The sequence below is a fragment of the Dromiciops gliroides genome, chromosome 3, assembly GCF_019393635.1.
Source record: "Dromiciops gliroides isolate mDroGli1 chromosome 3, mDroGli1.pri, whole genome shotgun sequence".
NCBI lineage: Eukaryota > Metazoa > Chordata > Mammalia > Microbiotheria > Microbiotheriidae > Dromiciops > Dromiciops gliroides.
This window is the reverse complement of record NC_057863.1, coordinates 154,022,597-154,043,380: the sequence shown is the minus strand read 5'-3', so window position 1 is coordinate 154,043,380 and position 20,784 is coordinate 154,022,597. Positions and strand designations below refer to the sequence as shown.

Genomic DNA, 20,784 nt, shown 5'->3' with positions numbered 1-20,784 from the left:
TAGGCAAAGCTCCTCTGCCTCTGAATTTGCAGTGGTGATGTGACTGATAGGATTCATGTTTCAAACCTGAGAAACTTCTGGCTACCCTGACTCCTTGTGTGCTGGACTTTTCTACTTACAAGAAAACTATATCAATGGGATCCAGCCTTATTCCTTTGGACAAATTAATCACCAGTGATAGTGTCATTGCCTTTTTAAGAAAAGAAAATCTCAGGGCAGGTAGGTGGCACAATGGATAGAGCCACTGGCCTTGGATTCAGGAGGACCTGAGTTCAAATCCAACCTCAGACACTTGACACTTACTAGCTGTGTGACTCTGGGCAAGTCACTTAACCCCAATTGCCTCACCAAAAAAGGAAGGAAGGAAAGGAAGGAAGGGAAGGAAGGGAAGGAAGGAAGGAAGGAAGGAAGGAAGGAAGGAAGGAAGGAAGGAAGGAAGGAAGGAAGGAAGGAAGGAAGGAAGAAAGAAAGAAAGAAAGAAAGAAAGAAAGAAAGAAAGAAAGAAAGAAAGAAAGAAAGAAAGAAAGAAAGAGAAAGAAAGAAAAGATCTCCTTCCAAAGGTGTAGATTGCAATCTATCCCCACCTGCCAATCCTGTGTCACTCTGTTCTATATCCTGTTATACCTCTCGTGGTGGTAGTATACAGCATATTGTGATGTTTAAAATCTAAATTGTGGTCACCTTAAATCAGAAGCTTCAGCACCAGTCTTTAGGCATTAAACATTTATTAAAGCATAGAGGTATTCACAAGGAGTTAAGAAAAAGAAGTCCTACCTAGCCTGGAGTTCCAGCCTGGTTGGGTTCTTCCTAAAGTCCTCCTCCACGAGCCTGCTTTAATCAGGAACTCTCTAGCAAGCTGTTTGTGGAAGCTTTTTATAGATCTGGAACAGAGGTGGTCCTTACACACTGCTTCAAGGTGATTAGTTGGCGTCATCCAAATCCATTGGCTTTGAAGGTATTCTCAAGTTGAGTTCACAGTATAGTTTCTGAGACAATACCTTCTTAAGGGATAGCCAGGTGTGATTACAATCCAATTAACTTGAAGTAGGCTTAATCAGCAGTCAATCATCCTCACTTGATTCAATCAGTATAGATTAATCTCCAGGTGGGTCTTTGAGTATCTGCTAAATCCCATTATTTCATCACATTCCCCCCTTTGTTTCTTCTAGGAACAGGTGTTCCTAGATGAAACAGTAAAAAAAAAATTAAGTCTTTGGAAGTCTTTTCTCAGTTCTCTTGTCTTCTTGGAGTGGTAAGATGTCATCAGGAGGAAGCTGGATTCTGGTCTGGAAAGCTGGATTCTTCTTTAACTGTTTGAATTGCTACATTTTTTACTAAACCTTAGCATAGCATTGTCAATGATCAAATTTAATACATTCCATTACATTCCCTCCTTTATATAATAGAGGGTTGAGGTAGTTATGTAATCTATAACACTTCTTACCACCATGTGTCTGGATCAAAGTCAAATTTAGTAACGTGTTCATGACACCTGAAAATGTTATGGAAAGGTTATCATACCCCATCTCATGGTTTTGAGACATCCAGTAATTGTGCTAGGCCACAGGTGGATGGATTCTGACCATGCTATCGGGCTTAGTGAAAGAAAAAGAAAACTTTTAGAAAGGAGAGAGGAAGAAACTGGACTGTGTCCAGAAATTATGGTCTATATAGTTGCCATCATAAGCAAACCATAGACTTACATGTACCTGTCTCTCCTTGTAAGAGCAGTTAGTCTCTGAGATGATAAGTTTCCATAATTCATAAATCTCATATTAATTTCACCAAAGACAGTATGATGGTAAAAATGCATGTTATGCTGCATAACTGATGATGTACTTATAATATATACAATAAAGCCAAACCATACCCGCAGTATACATAGTCACAATGATATGTAAATGATAAATGAATATAAACGACTGATAATATTAGACATTATTACATAATCTTCTTTTAGCAAGTAAACACATTATCTTATACACGAATTCTCTATCTAGTATGACAGTAACAGATACTTAAAGTGATAAATTATCAAAAAGAAATAAGACTCAATATTCAATATGTCCATTGATAAATCAAGCAATAGGTTTTAAACATAATACCATAAACAGACTCATTAAACTCATGGTTCAAAAAACAAACAAACAAAAAAGCAGTTTACCTGCAGAAGGAAAAGCTTGTTAAGGTTAAATTATTTAAGCAGTCAGAATTTGGGGTATGCCACATTGTTTTAACTGGTTCCTCAATTCTCTGCACGTCACAGTGGCAGGAGTTTCTAAATTGTCATTGATTTTTCTAATGCTATCATAATGTTTTCTATGGTAGAAAATATGGGGTTCTTTAGCATCAGCTTTGTCTGTGCCACTGATTTTCAATAGGGGCTGATTCAACTGACGAACTATGACATTCAGCTGGTGAAGTCTAGCAAAAGCTACAATCATATCGTTTCCTCCCCACTTTCCAAGTTGTTTCAATTCATCAACATATTCTTCAAAAGGAGAGTCATTCATTGTAAAAGACTCAAAATCAGTTCTTTGGTTAAGCATATAAGAAGCAGATTCTTGTCTGTGTCTGAGATGATCCCTACAGTGACCTTGTAGCTGATCCCCTAAAGCCCTAAAAAGGCAATTTCCATCTCCCAATTCTTTAGGAAGACTGAGTCCCAAGGTGTGTAACTAATCAGTGGGACTATCAAATGGGAACTGTCTATTGCCTCTGGGTTCTGTTAGGGTTCTTTGTTCTTTAACAGTTGCTATTGTTAGGGGTTTTTGTTCTTTAGTGTCTACTTGAGTTTTATCAGAAATCTCTTTACCTATGAATGGTACAGGCTTTACATGAGAACAATGAATCCAAGAGTCTTTTTCACCAATTTTAATGGCAGTAGGAGTTGTCAATAGTAACTGAAAAGGTCCCTCTCAAGCAGGCTGTGTTCCACTGGTTCTCTGAAAATTCTTTACATATATTTTGTCTCCTGGATTTAAATCATGCAAGGAAAAATCTAAAGGACCAGCCTGGACCACAGCTCCTGCCTCATGGAGTTCACGTAGTCTAGTCTGTAATTCCTGTATATAGGAGGCAACAGAAGTATCACCTCCCACCGGTGATGTATAAATTGGGGGAAAAGTTTTAGCTTGGATAGGAGGGTGACCAAAAAGCATTTCATAAGGAGATATATGAAGTTCTCCTCTTGGTCTGCTGTGTAGATAGAATAATGCCAATGGTAGAATATCAGGCCATTTCAAATGGGTTTCAGGACATAATTTGCCAATCATACTCTTAAGCTCTTTATTCATATGTTCAACCTGGCCTGAACTTTGTGGGTGGTAGGGTGTGTGGAATTTTGGAGTTACTCCCAAGAAAGAATACATTTGGGATAAGACCAAATCAGTAAAATGTGTGCCTTTATCAGAATCAATGGGGGCTGTTGGGCCATAACGAGGAACTATCTCTTTAAGAAGAGTCTTGGCAACAAATGCAGCTGTGGCTCGGGGACTGGGAAATGCCTCCACCCACCGAGTGAGCTGATCAACTATAACAAGGCAAAATTTATAATGTCCTGCTTTTGGCATTGTAATATAGTCAGTTTGCAAGTGCTCAAAGGGTGTATATGCTAGAGGACATCCTCCACAAGCTTTGGCCTTAAAAGCATGCTGATTATAGGATTGGCATTTGAGCAGAGGGCAGTTTCAGGGCATCTAGGAGGTCCTTAATAAGGTCCCCATTAGCAATAACCTTGCCCGAGGATGTTAAAAAGCCTCTTTGTAACCAAAGCATGCCAATCGAGTGGCATATACCAAAGCTATATTTCGAGTCAGTAAAAATGGTGGCACTCTTCTCTTTGGCTATATTACAGGCTTGTGTAAGAGCCACAAGTTCAGCAGCCTGTGTGGAGCAGCTCGAGCAGATTCGAGATGCTGTGTTAGTCACACCTGGTGCTATCCAGGTTCTCTTAATAGAGTCCACAATGCCTTGTGTTTGTGTACCAAAATGACCTTTTTTGTGAACAGAGAGGCATACCTGGTGGTAGAGTTTTCAGGGAAGAAGTGGCTGTTTATCTTATCTCCTGTCTCTATGTCTTTGCTTGGCATTTTTTTTTATCACTTCCACCTCTTGACATTCCTAGATTCTTTCAAGACTCAACTCAAATGTTACCTTCTGTAGGAGGGCCTTACTGGTTTCCCCAACTACTTGAACCTTTCTCTCTTAAAAGTTACATACCTATAATATATATACTTATTTCTTTTCTTTCAAGTATTTTGGATATGCTGAAATTAGAAGGAAAAGTGATGAATGGCCTTCGTGATCTTGGGATTAAAGAAAAGGACTTCAGCAAACTTTTAAAATTAAATACATATCATGAAGATGACAGCTATGCATTAGATATTCGACATACTTCAATAATGGTATGTATGTCTGTATGTAATTCTAACTCTTTAGACAAAAACTTTTAGCAAATTACTTAAGGCTTAATATTGCATAAATCCTATTAAGTGAATAAGCCATTTGCTAGAATTAGGTTAAACATTTTAGGAAAAGTGGTGGTAAGAGGCCTTCCGTTTTTTCCACATATTTTTTACAGTACCTCTTCTGAGTACCTGAGTTCCTCAAGTGTAAGCTTTTATTCCATATATGTTAAAAGAGAAGAGCAAAAAATTGTTCAGTAGTCTTGTCTTGTTAAGACAAAACAAATATTTTTGTGTTATTTTACATGTAGGCTCTACTTATAATTTCTTTCTGTTGTCCAGCAGCTGTAGATATGAAGAAGTAAATCGATGAGACATTCTATATTTCTAGATATAAGAAAAAGTGTTCAGATACCAGAATATCATTGAAATTATGTTTTTTATAATCTTAGTTATGGAAGTTCCATAAGTTTTATATCATTTCTCATATCCTATTATTGGCATGTTTTCATTTTTTTGAGCTTGACATCTAATTTTAAGTTCATTCACATTTTTAAAAATTGTTTTATGAAAAAGAAAAATAACTATTTCAATAATTCTTGTGTTATTGAGTTTATGGTTATTAATTGAAGGTGTATGACTTGATACTTTTCTGGGAGAAAACTACCATGGAATTGGAAGCATGATAAACATGAAAATTTCAAGTGTTTATTTTCAAAAATACCATATACATTAGAAATAAGTCATAGTATAGATCCTTAAGTCCTTGGCATAGCAGAGTGTAGGCTTATGTTTTTGGTACATTTTTATTTCTAAAGATGACTAGGTGACAGATAAAATATTAACAGATGAATACTATTACTTCATAGATTGCTTAAAGTTAGAACATGGCAGAAAAGTTTCTGTCAATAAAAGTATCAACTTTATTGTTGGAATAAATACTTTACAAGTTTGCCATATCATCTGTTGAATCATTTGGTTTTCTGTTTCGTGATATGTGATGGTTTTCAAAAATTTAACATTTAGAAATAGATTAATCTTCTAACTGCCTGCCTTAATGTTATTATTGCAAAAGATTAAATTAAGTACCCTTTCCCCTTCAAACTAAATTATTATATACTTTTGGGTGTGATTTTATTAAGTTCATTTTCATTCTTTCAATAAAAATTTCTGTAAGGTTTCATAACATTATTTCATGTAACTTTCAATAGGTCCTATATTTTCATTAATATAGTACTCACATATTGAAGTTACTGATGGTGCTATAAATTACGAAAGAAAAATTTGTTTAAAACAACTAGAAAATTCTGCTATCATAATATATTTGACATTACCTCATAAAGACTGAAAAATTTGTATTCACTTTTGTTCTTACTAAATTTCTATTTTCCATAAAATCCTAGTCTTGACTGTTTATGCTTCCTTTTTCTTACATTTAATCCTCTTCTTCACTCATCATTCTCCTTCCCAGTCCTTTCCAAGGAATATAAAAACATAATTGCAATAATGTAAGTATTCATATTCTTTATATTTAACGTGAATTTTCTTCATAATTACTACTCTCCTCTATTTTCCTTCCTTACTTTTTTCCTGGTTATCCTAACAATGAACAAAATAGCAGGATAAATGGAATTCCCCTTTTCTACCCCTAGAAGTTGATGCAGTATTATATTAGGTTTGGGCATTTGGAGCTCTATAATACTCAACCAGTGTTTGTCTTCAAATCTGTGTCATTTCAAGAAGTTTGTTGTCTAGTTCAGTATGATTTTTAATAAGATTATCTCTGGGAGAAAAAATCTGGTTATAGATCTTATTCCTGGGATTTGGATATATTCTAACCATGGTCCAAAGTTGTGGTGACTAGGTTTTAGACTGTATTCCAGTAACCTCAAAAATCAACACCAAAAACAAGTATTTACTGAATGCTTACTAGAGGCATGGTCTAATATTAGTTGCATTTAGGGAAGCAAATAACATGCAATCTAGTTGGGAAGACAAAACATAGAAATATTAAAGTTAAATCATACCGATACACTAACTTAACAATTTGAAAACAATAAAGGAGATTTTACCAATCAGTGCATTATTTGTTTATAAATTAATTTTAAATTACATATATAATTATTGTTGTAGAAGTTTTAGAGATAGAGCAATCACTTTAAGTTTGGGGGTGATGGTCAGGGAAGGCTTTATGAATAAGGTAGGATTTAAATTCTTTCTTGAAGGTATGTAGTATTTAGATATATGTAGGAAGAAGGTAAAAGGTATTTCAGGTTCTCAAATAGAATTGGTCTTCAGAAGTAAAGCTCATTCTCAATTTAGTTAAAGATGTATTATTCAAATGCTATAGTAAAACATTGTTGGTGAGTACATGAGAATTGTTAAATACAACCATTGACCTCAAATAGCTGATAAGACTTTTGGAGAGACAAGCAGTTTTAAAGAAAAATATGTACATGTGTATGTATGTGCATGTGTATATATGTATGTACACATATATAATTCCTTATATTTTACAATACTTTTTCAACAAGAGTATTCAATTCTGATTGTATTTCTAACTCCATCCCTTCTTTCCTATCTAAAATGTTACTTTTAAAAGTTTATCAGAACCATAAACTTTAGAGCTATAAGGGACTTTAGAGTTTATTTAGTTCATCCCTTAAGACTAAGGGTTAGAGAGTCTAAAATTCATAAGCTTATTATTCAGACCCTATGTCAATTCATGTATTATTTTCCTGGTTCTAGACCCAGTGTTCTTTCTACCATATCACATCTGATTTAAAATAAATATAAATTTGAACATATTAATATTGTTTTTACTAATAGTGAAATAAATTTATGAAAATAATGAATTCCTAATGAAACACTGTATTCAACTAGAAAGTGAGAACTGAGTATGTCACAAAAAATCTTCTTGATGTTTCATGACAAGGATACACCCTTCTTACACAGTAGTAGGTTATCTATAGGTCCAATTCTTTTTCGGTACCATCAGTTGGTGAACAAATTGGATGAGTGTCCTATAGACCTTATCTTTGAAAAGATCTGCGTGGAAACATTTTATCAACACCTGTGCTATAATTTTCAGGTGGGTAGATAGTACTTTATCTTGACTACTGAGATTGAAATAATATCATTCTTTGATGTCAGACAGGTCTCAGAGTGTTCTTGTAAAACTATCCAGCCATCTAGAAACAGATCATCATGAGAGAAAAATATATCAAAGACCTTTGATTTCTTCAATGTAAGAACCCCTCTCTATAACTTATAGTTCTAGAAACTTTACTTAGTAGAGAGGTGGTGTGGTTAAAAGAGAATTAGCTTATGACCCTGGACAAGTCACTTAACCCCAATTGCCTCACCAAAAAAAAAGGAGAATTGGCTTCATAAAGTATACTAATTAAGTGACTTGTTGAAATCTATATACAGTATATATGCAGCATTTCTCAATTTACTAGTGTTAGTAAACTATTCAAAAAGAATATGAGGTTAGTTTGGAAGGACTAATTCTTTTTTGTTTGTTTGTTTTGTGTGTGTGTGTGTGAGGCACTTGGGGTTAAGTGACTTGCCCAGGGTCACACAGCTAGTAAGTATTAAGTGTCTGAGGCCGGATTTGAACTCAGGTCCTCCTGAATTCAGGGCCAGTGCTTTATCCACTGTGCCACCTAGCTGCCCCGGGAAGGACTAATTCTTAATAAACCCAGCTTGATTCCTAGTAATCACAACTTTCCCATTTGAGTGCCTACAACCTATCTAATGCAATTTAATCCAATAAGTTTTGTTTTAGTTTTAGTTTTTGCAGGGCAGTGAGGGTTAACCAGGGTCACACAGCTAGTAAGTGTCAAGTATCTGAAGCCAGATATGAACTCAGGTTCTTCTGAATCCAGGGCTGGTTCTCTATCCATTGTGCCGCTTAGCTGCTCCCCCCACCCCCAGTAAGTTCTTACTATATACCAACTCTGTAGTTGTGGTACTGTGATAAAAAAAGACAAAACAAGAAATAGGTCTTTGAGGAGTTTACATTTTTCTAGGGAGGCACAACCTGTAGAAAGATGATCAAATGGACAAATGAATGAAAGAAAAATTTATATTAAGCAGTTAACTATGTGCAGAGCATTGTCCTGAACACTAGGAATAGAAACAAGAAAAGATGGTCTCTACTTTCAAGGAGCTCACATTCTTATAGGAAAGACAACATATAAAGAAGGTTTCAGTTACAAGTCATATACAAAGGCCCTGTGGCCTTTAGGGTAAAATGACAAAAAAAAACCATATCTGTTTCTTATGTTAAACCATTTAACAGTGCCAAAAACTTATTTGGCAAAAATGGTATTGTCCAGATCTTTAGTTCCTATAGTTATTTAGGAGAGACAGAATCTGCAGAAGCAGTTGCTAGGTCATATCTCTGCAAAAGATGAGTCCTTAGATGATGGTTATAGGTATGTGGTCTGAGCTGGAAGCAAAGCAGGTAGTCTGGAAGACACTGCTAGCTCTTGAATATATGGCGCTATTCTTTCTTAGTTCTGATCTGAGGGGAAGTAGTGGTTTGATTTGACCAGCACATACTACTTTCTGTCTCTCCCTCAGAAGGCCTTGTTAATTCAACTAGGATAACTTCCTTGCCCTGTGAATTTTGCTATTATGAAAGTTTTATGTATTATGAGGCCTTTGTTTCTGCCTGACCTCCTTGGGGATCCTTGCAATAGGATCTCTAAGTCAGTTACTTTTTTTTCTCAAAGTTCCAAATTATTCTCCAGAATGGTTAGATTAATTCATAGCTGTACCAATAGTGTATGTGCCTTCATAAAACCTACCCAGCATTGACTGTTTCTGAGGCGTTTTTTAAAAAATCTTTGCTATTGATGCCTGTGAGGAAAAACCTTAACAATTGACTTAATTTGTTCTTATTTCTCTTATTAATAAATTGGAACAAAAAAGTAAATAAAATAAATTGGAATAGTCATGTGTTTCATAACAGTTCACATTCTTCTTTGAGAATATTTTTCATCTTCTTTGACTATTTATCCATTAAGGAATGACTTGTTCATATATTTGCTTTATTTTCCTATGCATTGTCAATATTAGACCTTTATCAGAGATAATTGATGCAAACTTTTTCACCTAATCAACTTAACATTCTTAAGCTAGCTTAATTTATTTTGTTCATGCAAAATCTTTCTATTTCTGTTTTCTTTTAAACTCTGAACTAATTGGAAAACTTTCTGTGATGCACTTTTTTGGTGATGTACTTTTCTTTCGATGCCTTTCTCTTCAGTTCTTTATAATGATCATTTCAGTTACATGGTAAATAAAAAGTTTGTTTGTGATAATTTCTCAATCCTCCAGAGAAGAATTATCCTTTTACACGTCTTTGTCCATGGGTTTATATAGATATTTATCTGAACTTTTTGAAATCTCTTTTCCTAAATTTCAGAGTATACATCTGACGATACCATCCTATCGTACTCTAGATGCTTGAGGACCTTAAAGCCATCCACAGACTGAATAGGCCTTCAATATAGGTGCATTTTAACTCCTACAGTATAAGTTTGAAAGCCACATTTGAGACTCTTGGTACCATGGGGTTATGGTGCTAAGAAATAGTGTTTCATGGCAAAAGATGTTTTAGGATCATGGTCACACAAATGGAAGGAAGAAGAGAGATCCAGAAGTTAGTCACTGAAAAAAAGTATACACCTGCTTCTCAGATTAAAAGTAGATAATATCTAGATCTCAACTATGAAAATGGTAAAGTCCCAGCAAGAGGAAAGAGGGTCAGTGATCTAGCAAGAAACCACCTTTTACACCTATCCCACAGATAAGCTCACGTTATTTTCATAACATAGGACACACTCAGTGATATAGGCAAGAAACATTCATTTTGTAGGTCGGGAGAGAGATGGAATTAAGCAGATGCATGGATTATTTTAGTATCTCTGATGTAACAGATTAAAAGGTACTAAGGACTTATTACTGGAGGGCCTCCTGTGCCATGTGTCATGGAAGTTTCCAGATATGGAGGATTCCAGAAAAGATAGAGATTCTAGGCTGGAGGGGAAGAAGTGTACAGAGAAGAGCAAACCTGTCATAAGAAAGCCTGTATTCCTAGTAAATAAGAGAGGTATTTGGATCTCTTATACAAGTGTTGACAATCTGTTTGCTAAGTATCTACTATAGTATGACCCTAAATGAACTAGTTATTTTCATGTTACATCCCAGGTACTAAGGAAAGCTGTCAAACTAAGCCAAAGTAAAGTTTACAGGAATATAGTATTTGGGGCCATGTGACTGGATGAAAGAAATTACTTTTTATGAATAATGAAGCAATTTCTTTGGTCTCTACTCACCTTGCATTATGAAGAACGATAGTTACCAAACATGATAGATATAAATGTGGTTTGAAGTAAAGTGAACCGTGACCCTAATTCTAATGTAGGAGAATAAGTTAAGGGGCAGCTAGGTGGCACAGTGGATAGAGCACTGGCTCTGGAGTCAGGAGGACCTGAGTTCAAATCTGGACTCAGACACTTGACACTTACTAGCTGTGTGACCCTGGGCAAGTCACCCCAAGTGCCTCACCAAAAAAAAAAAAAAAAAGAAGAAGAAGAGTAAGTTCATCCCAGAACCTCCTAGGAAGAGCCAGTGACTTGTCAAGAAAAATATTTGGTACCTAATAGAGAGTCAATAAGAAATCTTCAATCATATATTTACATGATAAAAGATCCCTTGAAACATGAACGCAAAAAGAAAACTCTTAAACAATTCTGTGATTATCAAGGAAGGCATATGTAATTCTTTCCTCATTCTATTTCACTGAGAGAGAGGAAGAGGAAGGAACAAGCCATGTGATCAGTGTCTCAGATTAGCCCTACCCATTAAGCTTGCAAAAGTGGACATCCGTATAAAACGAGCTGATAAGTCCATGAAGAATCCAGTTGAAAATTATGCAATTGTAGGATTGTTCAGTGACAGTGAAGTGGGAATATAGGGTCATAGTTTTAAGGCACCTGTGCATGTCTGACCATTGCACAGGACTAGGAAATCTGGGCCAATTGTTCCCTACAGAGATTGACATGTACTGTACTCCATAGATTGGAGGAGAATTGTGAGCTAAAAAGCAGCAGGAAGAGGAGTTGACAAGACCTAGAATACCCAAATGGCCAGAACTTCGAGTAAAAGAGGAATCTGAAACAGACAAGTTTCCATGATTCCTGAATGGCAAAGCCAATGGAATTTATAAATGGCAAAACTGTTCATTCTATCTTTTAGAATTATTTCATTTTCGAGTGAAAGCAATAGAGTCTAGACATCTGAACTATTCCTAGGAATACATCGTTTAGGGTTATGCCTACAAACTAGCTGTGAATAGCCTGGGTCTGGGGGCAGGCTATAGGTATGTAGTATATGGAGTAATTGTTTTATTATAATTTATATTCCTTTTACTTCTCTGGTTATGAGTAAAGACTGTACACCATTAGACCATATTGTATTCAACTCTCTTGTTTCATGCTCATGTAATTATGGTTAGTTGAAATACAGTGGACCAGAAAGGAAGGTGGAATTACCCAGAGGCGGGGGGGGGGGGAGGGGGCTTGAGCCAAGACTTATTGGATAGATCCACACTAACCATGCCCACTTTATTATTGAGATGAACGATTCTTATTCACAATTGGGTGGATAGAAATAGCAATTTCTTTAAGGGAGATAGAAATAGCAATTCTTTTTTTTAACTAGTCAAATACTCTTGTTTTATTTATTTATTTCTTCAGTAATAAACATTTTTCTTTATAGTTTTGGGTTCCAATTTTTATCCCACTTTGCCTCCCTCCCCTCCCACTCTCCTGGGGGTGGTAAACAATCAGATATGGGTTATACATGTATGATTATATAAAACATTACCATATTTGTCATTTTGTACAAGAAAACTTGATTAAAAGAAAAAAATGAAAGAAAGTAAAAAATAGCATGCTTCAGTCTTTTCCATCAATATCAGTTCTTTCTTTGGAGGTGGATAGTATGTTTCATCAATAGTCCTTTGGGATTGTCTTGGATCATTGTATTGTTGAAAATAGTCAAGTAATTTCCAATTCTTCATCAAACAGTATTGCTGTCTCTGTGCACAATTTTCTCGTTTCTGCTCACTTCACTATACATCATTTCATACATGTCTTTCCAGGCCTTTCTGAAGTCATACTGCTTGTCATTTCTTATAGCACAATAATATTCAATCACCATCATATAAAACAGTTTGTTTGGCCATTCCCCAATTGATTCCTTTGGTTTTCAATTCTTAGCCACCACAAAAAGAGAGAAGTAGCAACTCTTTAAGAATATTAGTGATTATGAAATGATAGTAAGCCTGTGCTCTAAAATTTTGCCTATCTTAACTAGTCTTTTTTGTTTTTAGGTGTTTTTTTTTTAGTATCAGCTAGTATTAGTAGCTATTTTGTAATGAAATTTGAGATCTGATATCAAGATTCCTTTTCGCATTTTTTGTTGTTTCTCAATATTTTTTACTTTTTTATTTATTATTTTTTTTTTTAGTGAGGCAATTGGGGTTAAGTGACTTGCCCAGGGTCACACAGCTAGTAAGTGTTAAGTGTCTGAGGCCGGATTTGAACTCAGGTACTCCTGACTCCAGGGCTGGTGCTCTATCCACTGCGCCACCTAGCTGCCCCATCAATATTTTTGACTTTTTGTTCAATTGCATTTAAACTTTTAAATGATCCTTTGGATAATTTGATTGATATTACATCAGATCTGATTAGAATGCTAATTAAAATTAGGTTTGCTACTAATACTTATTGTGACTTTGGACAGGTTTCTTCTCTGGGTCTCAGTTTCTTCTGTATAAATATGGCAGTGAGATTAGATGGAAGCAGAGCATATTCAATTGAATGTCAAACTTAAAGTCAGGAAGACCCATAAACACATAATAACCATGAAACCTTAAGCAAATCATTTAAACTCCCTAAGTCTCAGTTTCCTTACCCATAAAATAGAACTCATAGTAATAATCGCTTTACAGGCTTGTATCAAACGAAAAGTATGTCAAGTGTTTTGCAAGCCTTAAAATGCTTAATAAGTGCCAGTTGTTGTTGTTGCTATCTCTAAAGTCCTTTCCAGTACTATGAGTCTAAGATCGATTCATAAAGTTCTCACTAGCAAGAACATCAGGAAAATAAATATTTGTAAAGAAGGTATGTAAGACTGTAACATACCTACTTGACTATAGAAATAACTATGCAAAAAACTAAAATGATAGTAGACATGCACCAAAAGTTGATTTTAAAAGTAAATGGCATATGAGGACAAAGAAATGTATATATGCTAAGAAAAAATACTGACTTTTAGTCCATCTTTCATTTCCTAACTTTGTTTTCCTGTGTCTATCAAATATTAAGTATCACTTTTATAAATTACTGGCTTCTTTTCTAGTGGGTGAATAATTTGGAACAAGATGATATATATGCTACGTGGCCAACAAGTTGTCAAGAACTTCTGGAGCCAATATTCCCTGGAAATATACCCTCAATTAGGCGTAATTTTTATAACCTGGTAAGTTGTTCAGTCTTAAAAGCCATTTCACACACTAAGTATGTAGATTTTGAAGAAATAGCAGCCTTTTAAAATTATAATGCTAGACTAAGCAAACCATAGGGAAATTGGGATATAGAAAGTATTTGCAAGAATCTTATAAGTTATCACAACCTACAATTCAAAGTAACACACTTTCTATACTAGAGAAAGCAGGGGTGGAATAGGCAAATAGCTATGGCAACCTGGAAATTCAAGAATAGTATCTAGAGTAGTACTTCTGAGAGCACTGATGTATGCTTTATGTGCCAAGATGTTGACTCCTATTACAGAATATCTAAATGTTTTACATAAACTGCCTGAATTATAGACACACCTATCTGTTGTTTAGTTCCATAAAATATAAATTTTAGGTGAAACCATTTTAGGAGCAGTTTCATAACAAAAATGTTATGAATGGAAAGTTTGTTTCTAAAATTTGAACAACAAAACCTTAATGTATATCCTTAGAGAAAACGTGCCTACTAACACATCTGAATTAGGGATGTCTGTGACATCAAGTCATCATAGGGCTTTAGAATTGGAGAGGAGGGGTTGTCAGCTGACTAGATGAAGTTAACATCCTCTCAGGGATAAGGTAAGAAAAGCTAACTTTCCCACCTAGAAATTCCCAAACCTGTAGTTTAAAATCTAACCAGAGATGACAACTCTCAGGTAAATTAGCCACTCTTTTCTTCTCCCCCCAAATCAATATGATCACAGGGTGTGTAAGGTACAATCCATTTCTCTTAAAGAACAGAGTAACTCAAAAGTATTGAACCCTAATGTAAAGTGTGATTAGAGCTAGAGCCAAGGATTTGGGGAACCAAATGCCCTGAACAATGGAATAGTAGTTTTGAATTTGAAAGAATTCCTGAAGATTCCCCAAAATGGTTTTTCCCTGTTTTTATTTTCTTCTCCAAAAGGAGTAAGTAAAATAATTACCTTAATTGTTTTCTGTTATGAATGTGACTGATTATCAGTGAACTTATACTTAACATTTCTCTGTGATATTTAACAACCACCATGAAGAACAGAGACTGAAACTGAACCTTGTGGTTTGGTTGGCCTTGTTTGGCTGCCCTCATCATGATTTTTATTGTGGGGCTTATAGTGTAACAAGTCTTTTTAATTCTATTTATGTCAAATACAGTGATGCTCCAATATCAATTTTCTATCCATTTTAAAAGATTCATCATATTCTATTACAGTATTAAATATTTGAATTGAAAAAATGTTGGGACTTTGAATTCTAAACTAATAGAAAATAAAGGAAACATATGGTTGTTATTTTCACATTTGGCATGACATACATTTTAAATTAAATGACACATGTTCCATTCTACAGCTGTATTAGGCTTTTTTTGAAGGCAGGAAATGCTGGTTTCTTACTTTTGAAGGTTTAGTGTAAACATGATGATATATGCTGAGGATAAGATAACATGGTTGATAAGGAAGATGGTACACTTCCAAAAAATGCCATGAGTGACATTGGCATTAATTTCTAGTTACTACAGTGTATTGAAAACAACTTCACAAACTAAAATAGTTTGATAGCTACTACTTCCAAAATGTTTACATTAATAGAGAACTATGTTTTATAATTAATAGCTTCAGGGGCAGCTAGGTGGCTCAGTGGATAGAGCACCAGCCCTGGAGTCAGGAGTACCTGAGTTCAAATCTGGCCTCAGACACTTAACACACTAGCTGTGTGACCCTGGGGAAGTCACTTAACTCCAATTGCCTTACTTAAAAAAAATTAATAGCTTCATCAACTGAAAGCCACAATAACTTTAAATTTTATAAGGGTAACAGTGGATATTTAGAAATAAAAAAATCTTAATCATTTAATTCTGTTTATTTTCCTCTTAGGTTCTTTTTATTGATCCTGGTCAAAAAGTTACAGCAGATTTTGTAAAAGTTGCTGAACTATTCTATCAATATAGAATCCCTCTCAGGTAATTTTAAATTTTCAACATTAAATTGATCTATTTAATGAAATATTTCCTTTAAAATTACACTTAAATCTAATTGCTTAAAATTGAAATGTCTTTCCATAAAGTTAGAAGTCAAGGTTTTAATGGGGTTTTTAATCTTTATTCTTGTCTAGCTAAAGCTTTGAATTTCTCTTAAAAGTAAACAAATAGTTCATATTTTAAAATAACCTTTCTTAATCTTCCAGGTTCTAGCCAGATAACATGTGGTTAGTGAAAGCATGTATATATCCTACCTCTCAGCATATCCAAATTAACTTAATAGTGACAATATTTAATGCCTTCTCAATAGAACAAAGATTTTATCATATCTCCCAACTCTTTCATCTACTATGTACTACTCCCTGATTATCCCCTTGTTTTATTACTGCTACTTTCATAGATATCTAGTGTTCTTTAGGTGATTTGACTGGTATCTAGATAGTAATAGCAGTAGTATTGCCATTAATCATATCCTATATTTAATGATACTTTCAGGTGGTTATTTACTTAAAGCTTAGGGTTTTATTTTGTTGCTTTTGTTACTGTTGGTTTAATTTGATACAGATCATTGATTTCTTTAGTAGGGAACGCCTGGTCAGAGAACTTCATCTATCCATGTATTACTGCAACTGTCCCACAACTTAGACTCTTAGTTGCCTGGGACCCTGACAGGCTAAGTGACTTATCCAGGGTCACATAGCCAGAATGTGAAAGAAGTAGGACTAACTCTGCCTAGGACTCCCTGACTGATACCAGCTCGCTTGCTCTCTCTCTCTCTCTCTCTCTCTCTCTCTCTCTCTCTCTCTCTCTCTCTCTTTCTCTTTAACTATCCTTGTTGAGTTTTGTTGTTGCCAGTGAGTTATATGGGGTTTTTTTGTATCCTTCTAATTTGCTTAATTTACTCTTTCACTGATTTTAGTTGTATCTCTAAAGTTCTCTGAGTAAATGAAACCATCTATAGAAAGCAATAATTTCCTTATGTTTTCACAGGGCTTATTCTCTCATTTTCTGGTTTTTTTTTGTCTTGTTATACCTAAAATTTCTAAAACTGTACCAAATAATAGCAGTGCTAATGGACATACCTTACTTTACTCCCAACTTTATTCAAAAGTCCTCTAGAATTTTTCCATTACAAATAATTCTGACTCTTGGTTTCATATAAATGAATTTACCATATTTACTCCTATAGTTTTAGTGGTTTTTTTTTAAACAAAAATAGGTATTATATTTTTTCAAAAGCTTTTCCTGCATCTATTTAATTAATCATGTGATTTATATAATTTTGTTTACTAATCAGTTTAAAATGTAATTTTCTACATATACTTATAGAATTTTTATGCCCTAGATCATGGCTGATATTTGAAAAAGTGCCAAACATAAGATAAATATGTATAATCCTTTCGGTTTTCATTCAACAATAGCCAAATGTCTATCATATCTAATTAAACATTATTTTATTGTCTATAGTACTTTAAACATAATGTATTTCCCTGTTCATCTCTTAAACTGTGACAATTTCTACTGTTTCCTTGTCTGGTGTCATATGTGTCATTCTTGTGTTTAGTTCATTTTAGGCATAAACCTTATTTTAATCCCTTATGAATAATTATGCTTTAAGTACGTTTCTTGTAAACAATATATTGTTGGATTCTACTTCCTCTAATTCATTCTTTTATACTTTGTCATATTAATAGATGATCCCATTCTAATCACCTTCATGAGTTTTAATTATTAACTATATTTTTTACCTCCATCTTCTCCTCTTGTCCTTTGCTCTCTCTTTGCCCACCTTTTTTCCCCTTTCCTCTCTTTAGAAGGAAGGATACAGTTGTGAAAAAGATTGATGATTGATGATGATGATTTTTAATTGGAGTAATGGGCTTATTTGGTTCCACTGCTCCTTTTCTCTTCCCTTCATCTAGATTCTAACAATTCATTCTTAATTTCTTTGTTTTTCTCTTTTAATCTGCCTTTTATTATCCATCCTCCAAAGCTGAAATTTGTTTTTATGATTATTCTTTTCCTCATACCATTCTCCATCTTAACCCCCCTTCACATTCTCCCTATTCACACCTGTTTCTCTATTTCATTTAATTAATATATTTCCTAAAAATGCATTATGTTTATGTAAGCATGTCTGTTCAGTTCATCTTTGACCAATTCCAATAATAATGAGGTTAATGCAGTGCCTGCTGCCCCCTACTTTGTATGCTTTTTTCTCATATTATGAGGAAAAGTACCTTCCATCTTCCTATTTTTCCTGTTTTTCTATCCTCTTAATGACCATCAAACCAGAATTCATCTAAAGTCATGTCATGTCATCTCATCTCATCTCATCTCATCTCATCTCATCTCATCTCATCTCATCTCATCTCTGTCTTTAACCCTTGAAGACATTAAAGTTTTGAAGGGGGACTTCATTCTTCTACAGTTGTTAAAATATGCCTTTCATCTTGATATAGCCCCTTTCATTTACCTAAATGTATTTCATTTTCTGGTTTCACTTGATTCATTTGCTTGAATTTCTAAATTTTCTACTGACTTCTGGTCTTTTTAATCAGAAATATGTGAAAATCCATTCCACTGAAGGTCAGTTTTCCCTGTCAGATTAAACTAAGTTTTGCAGAGTAATTTATTTTTGATTGCAAGCCTCTATCTCTTTCTTGCCTTTTGGAAGATTGTATTCCCAGCTTTCATTTCCTAAAAAGTGGTATCTACAAAAAATTATTTCATGTTGACTGTGGTTTATTGGTATTTGAACTTACTTCTTGTTATTTACAATTTTTTTTTCATAGAAGCTCTAGATTTTTGTCATTCTCAGTATTTTTCATTTTGGGATTTCGTTCAGAAGCTGATCGTGGATTCTCTTTTTTTTTTTTCTCTTTTTGTTTAGATCTGGACATTTTTCACTTCTCCTTCGAAGCCTTTCCTCCATATCTTTTATTTCATTTATAATATCTTGCTTGATTTTTTTTCAGTACTCTTATAGTCCTTTTGGCTAAGTCACTTTATTCTCTGAAACTCTCCTTGGAATAATTGTAAAATTAGTCTCTTCTGGATTTTCCTCTTGGATAATTCTTTATTAAATGGAAAAAATCTACATTTTAAATAATATGTATATTATTATGGTCTTAAAATTTTATATTTGATTTTTTTCAATGAACAAAAATCAACTTTCCCTCCCACCTTGCCCAACCTCATTTAAAAAAAAGAAAAAGAGGGGCAGCTAGGTGGCACAGTGGATAGAGCACTGGCCCTGGATTCAGGAGGACCTGAGTTCAAATCCAACCTCAGACCCTTGACACTTACTAGCTGGGTGACCCTGGGCAAGTCACTTAACCCTAAGTGCCTCACAAAAAAAAAAAAAGAAAAAAAGAAGAAAAAGAAAAAGAAAAACCAAATCCTTGTACCAAACATGCAAAATTAAGCAAAACAAATTCTTACATTCACTAAGTCCAAAAAAATATGTCTATGTCTCATTCTGCATGCTGATTTTCATCATCACTATGTCAGGAGATGAATAGTATGCAGAGATAGCAATCATGATCTCAGACAAAGCAAAAGCAAAAATAGACCTAGTTAATACTTTTACAATTTTACTTTCACATTTATTCAATATATTTAAAATATAAAGGAAAAAGTTAAAGTCTCTCCAGGAAATATTAATTAGTATTAATAATTAATATTAATTGCTTCATCTGAGATCATGAATGCTATCCCTGTCTTTTTCATTTCAGCTGAAGCAGAATAGATATTTTTCCAGCCTCTTAGTTTAACTCATATGTGTCTTTTAGTTCCTTGTAAACAATATATTGTTGGACGCTTGTTTCTAATCCATTCTGCTGTCCACTTCCATTGACATTAAAGAGGTGATCAGTGGATTCTTTCCATTTCTATTTTGTTTCTAAGATATAAGGACAGGTTTCCTTTATAATCTCTTGAAATATGAATTATATCTTTTTGTGATTATGACTTCCAGGTAGGTCAATAATTCTTAAATTATCTCCCCTCAATCTATTTTCTATGGCAGTTGTTTTTCCAGTGAGATATTTTACATTTTCTTCTATTTTTTTTTCATTCTTTTGACTTTGTCTTATTGTTTGTTTCTTGATGTCTCATGGGGTCATTAGCTCCCACTTGCTGAATTCTAATTTTTAAGGAATTATTTTCTTCAGTGAAATTTTGTATTTTTTCTTTCATTTGGGCAGTTCTTCTTAAGGAGTTCTTAACCTCTTTTGCAATTTGGCTAGATCTTATTTTTAAGGTGTTATTTTCTTCAGCATTTTTGTGCTTCTTTTACCAAGCTATTACTCTCTTCATAATTTTCTTGCATCCCTCTCATTTCTTTTCCCCATTTTCTTCTGCCACTCTTATTTGGTTTTTAAAATAATTTTTTGCTCTTTCTTTGGCTCTTTCAGAAATGTATGTTGGGCTTGTATCCACTTTGCATTTTTCTTTGAGGCTTTGCCTGTATGTTTTTACTTCATTATCTTCTGGGGCTGTATTGATCTCTGTCAACATAGTGCATTTTTTTTGTTTTGGTTTTTGGTTTTTGGTGGGGCAGTGGGGGTTAAGTGACTTGCCCAGGGTCACACAGCTAGTAAGTGTCAAGTGTCCAAGGCCGGATTTGAATTCAGGTACTCCCGGCTCCAGGGCCAGTGCTTTATCCTGTGTGTTATCTAGCCGCCCCCAACATAGTACATTTTTAAGATCAGGTTCTTTTTTTTTCCTTGACTGTTTGCTCATTTTTCTAGCCTATTTATTGACTTTGAATTTTATATTAAAGTTGGGCTCTGACTACCTGGGGGTGGAGGAGCACTGTT

The 20,784-nt window shown here is 34.4% G+C and overlaps 1 protein-coding gene across 1 annotated transcript in view; it reads left to right on the top strand.

Moving 5' to 3' along the window:
* The window catches only part of UGGT2 (UDP-glucose glycoprotein glucosyltransferase 2), a 235,755-nt gene that overhangs the window by 78,877 nt on the left and 136,094 nt on the right, over positions 1-20,784 (top strand). Inside the window, exons 12-14 of the mRNA XM_043994943.1 lie at positions 4,256-4,406; positions 13,848-13,967; positions 15,858-15,943. Of these exons, the coding sequence (XP_043850878.1) occupies positions 4,256-4,406; positions 13,848-13,967; positions 15,858-15,943 (357 nt within the window). The remainder of the gene's footprint in view (positions 1-4,255; positions 4,407-13,847; positions 13,968-15,857; positions 15,944-20,784) is intronic.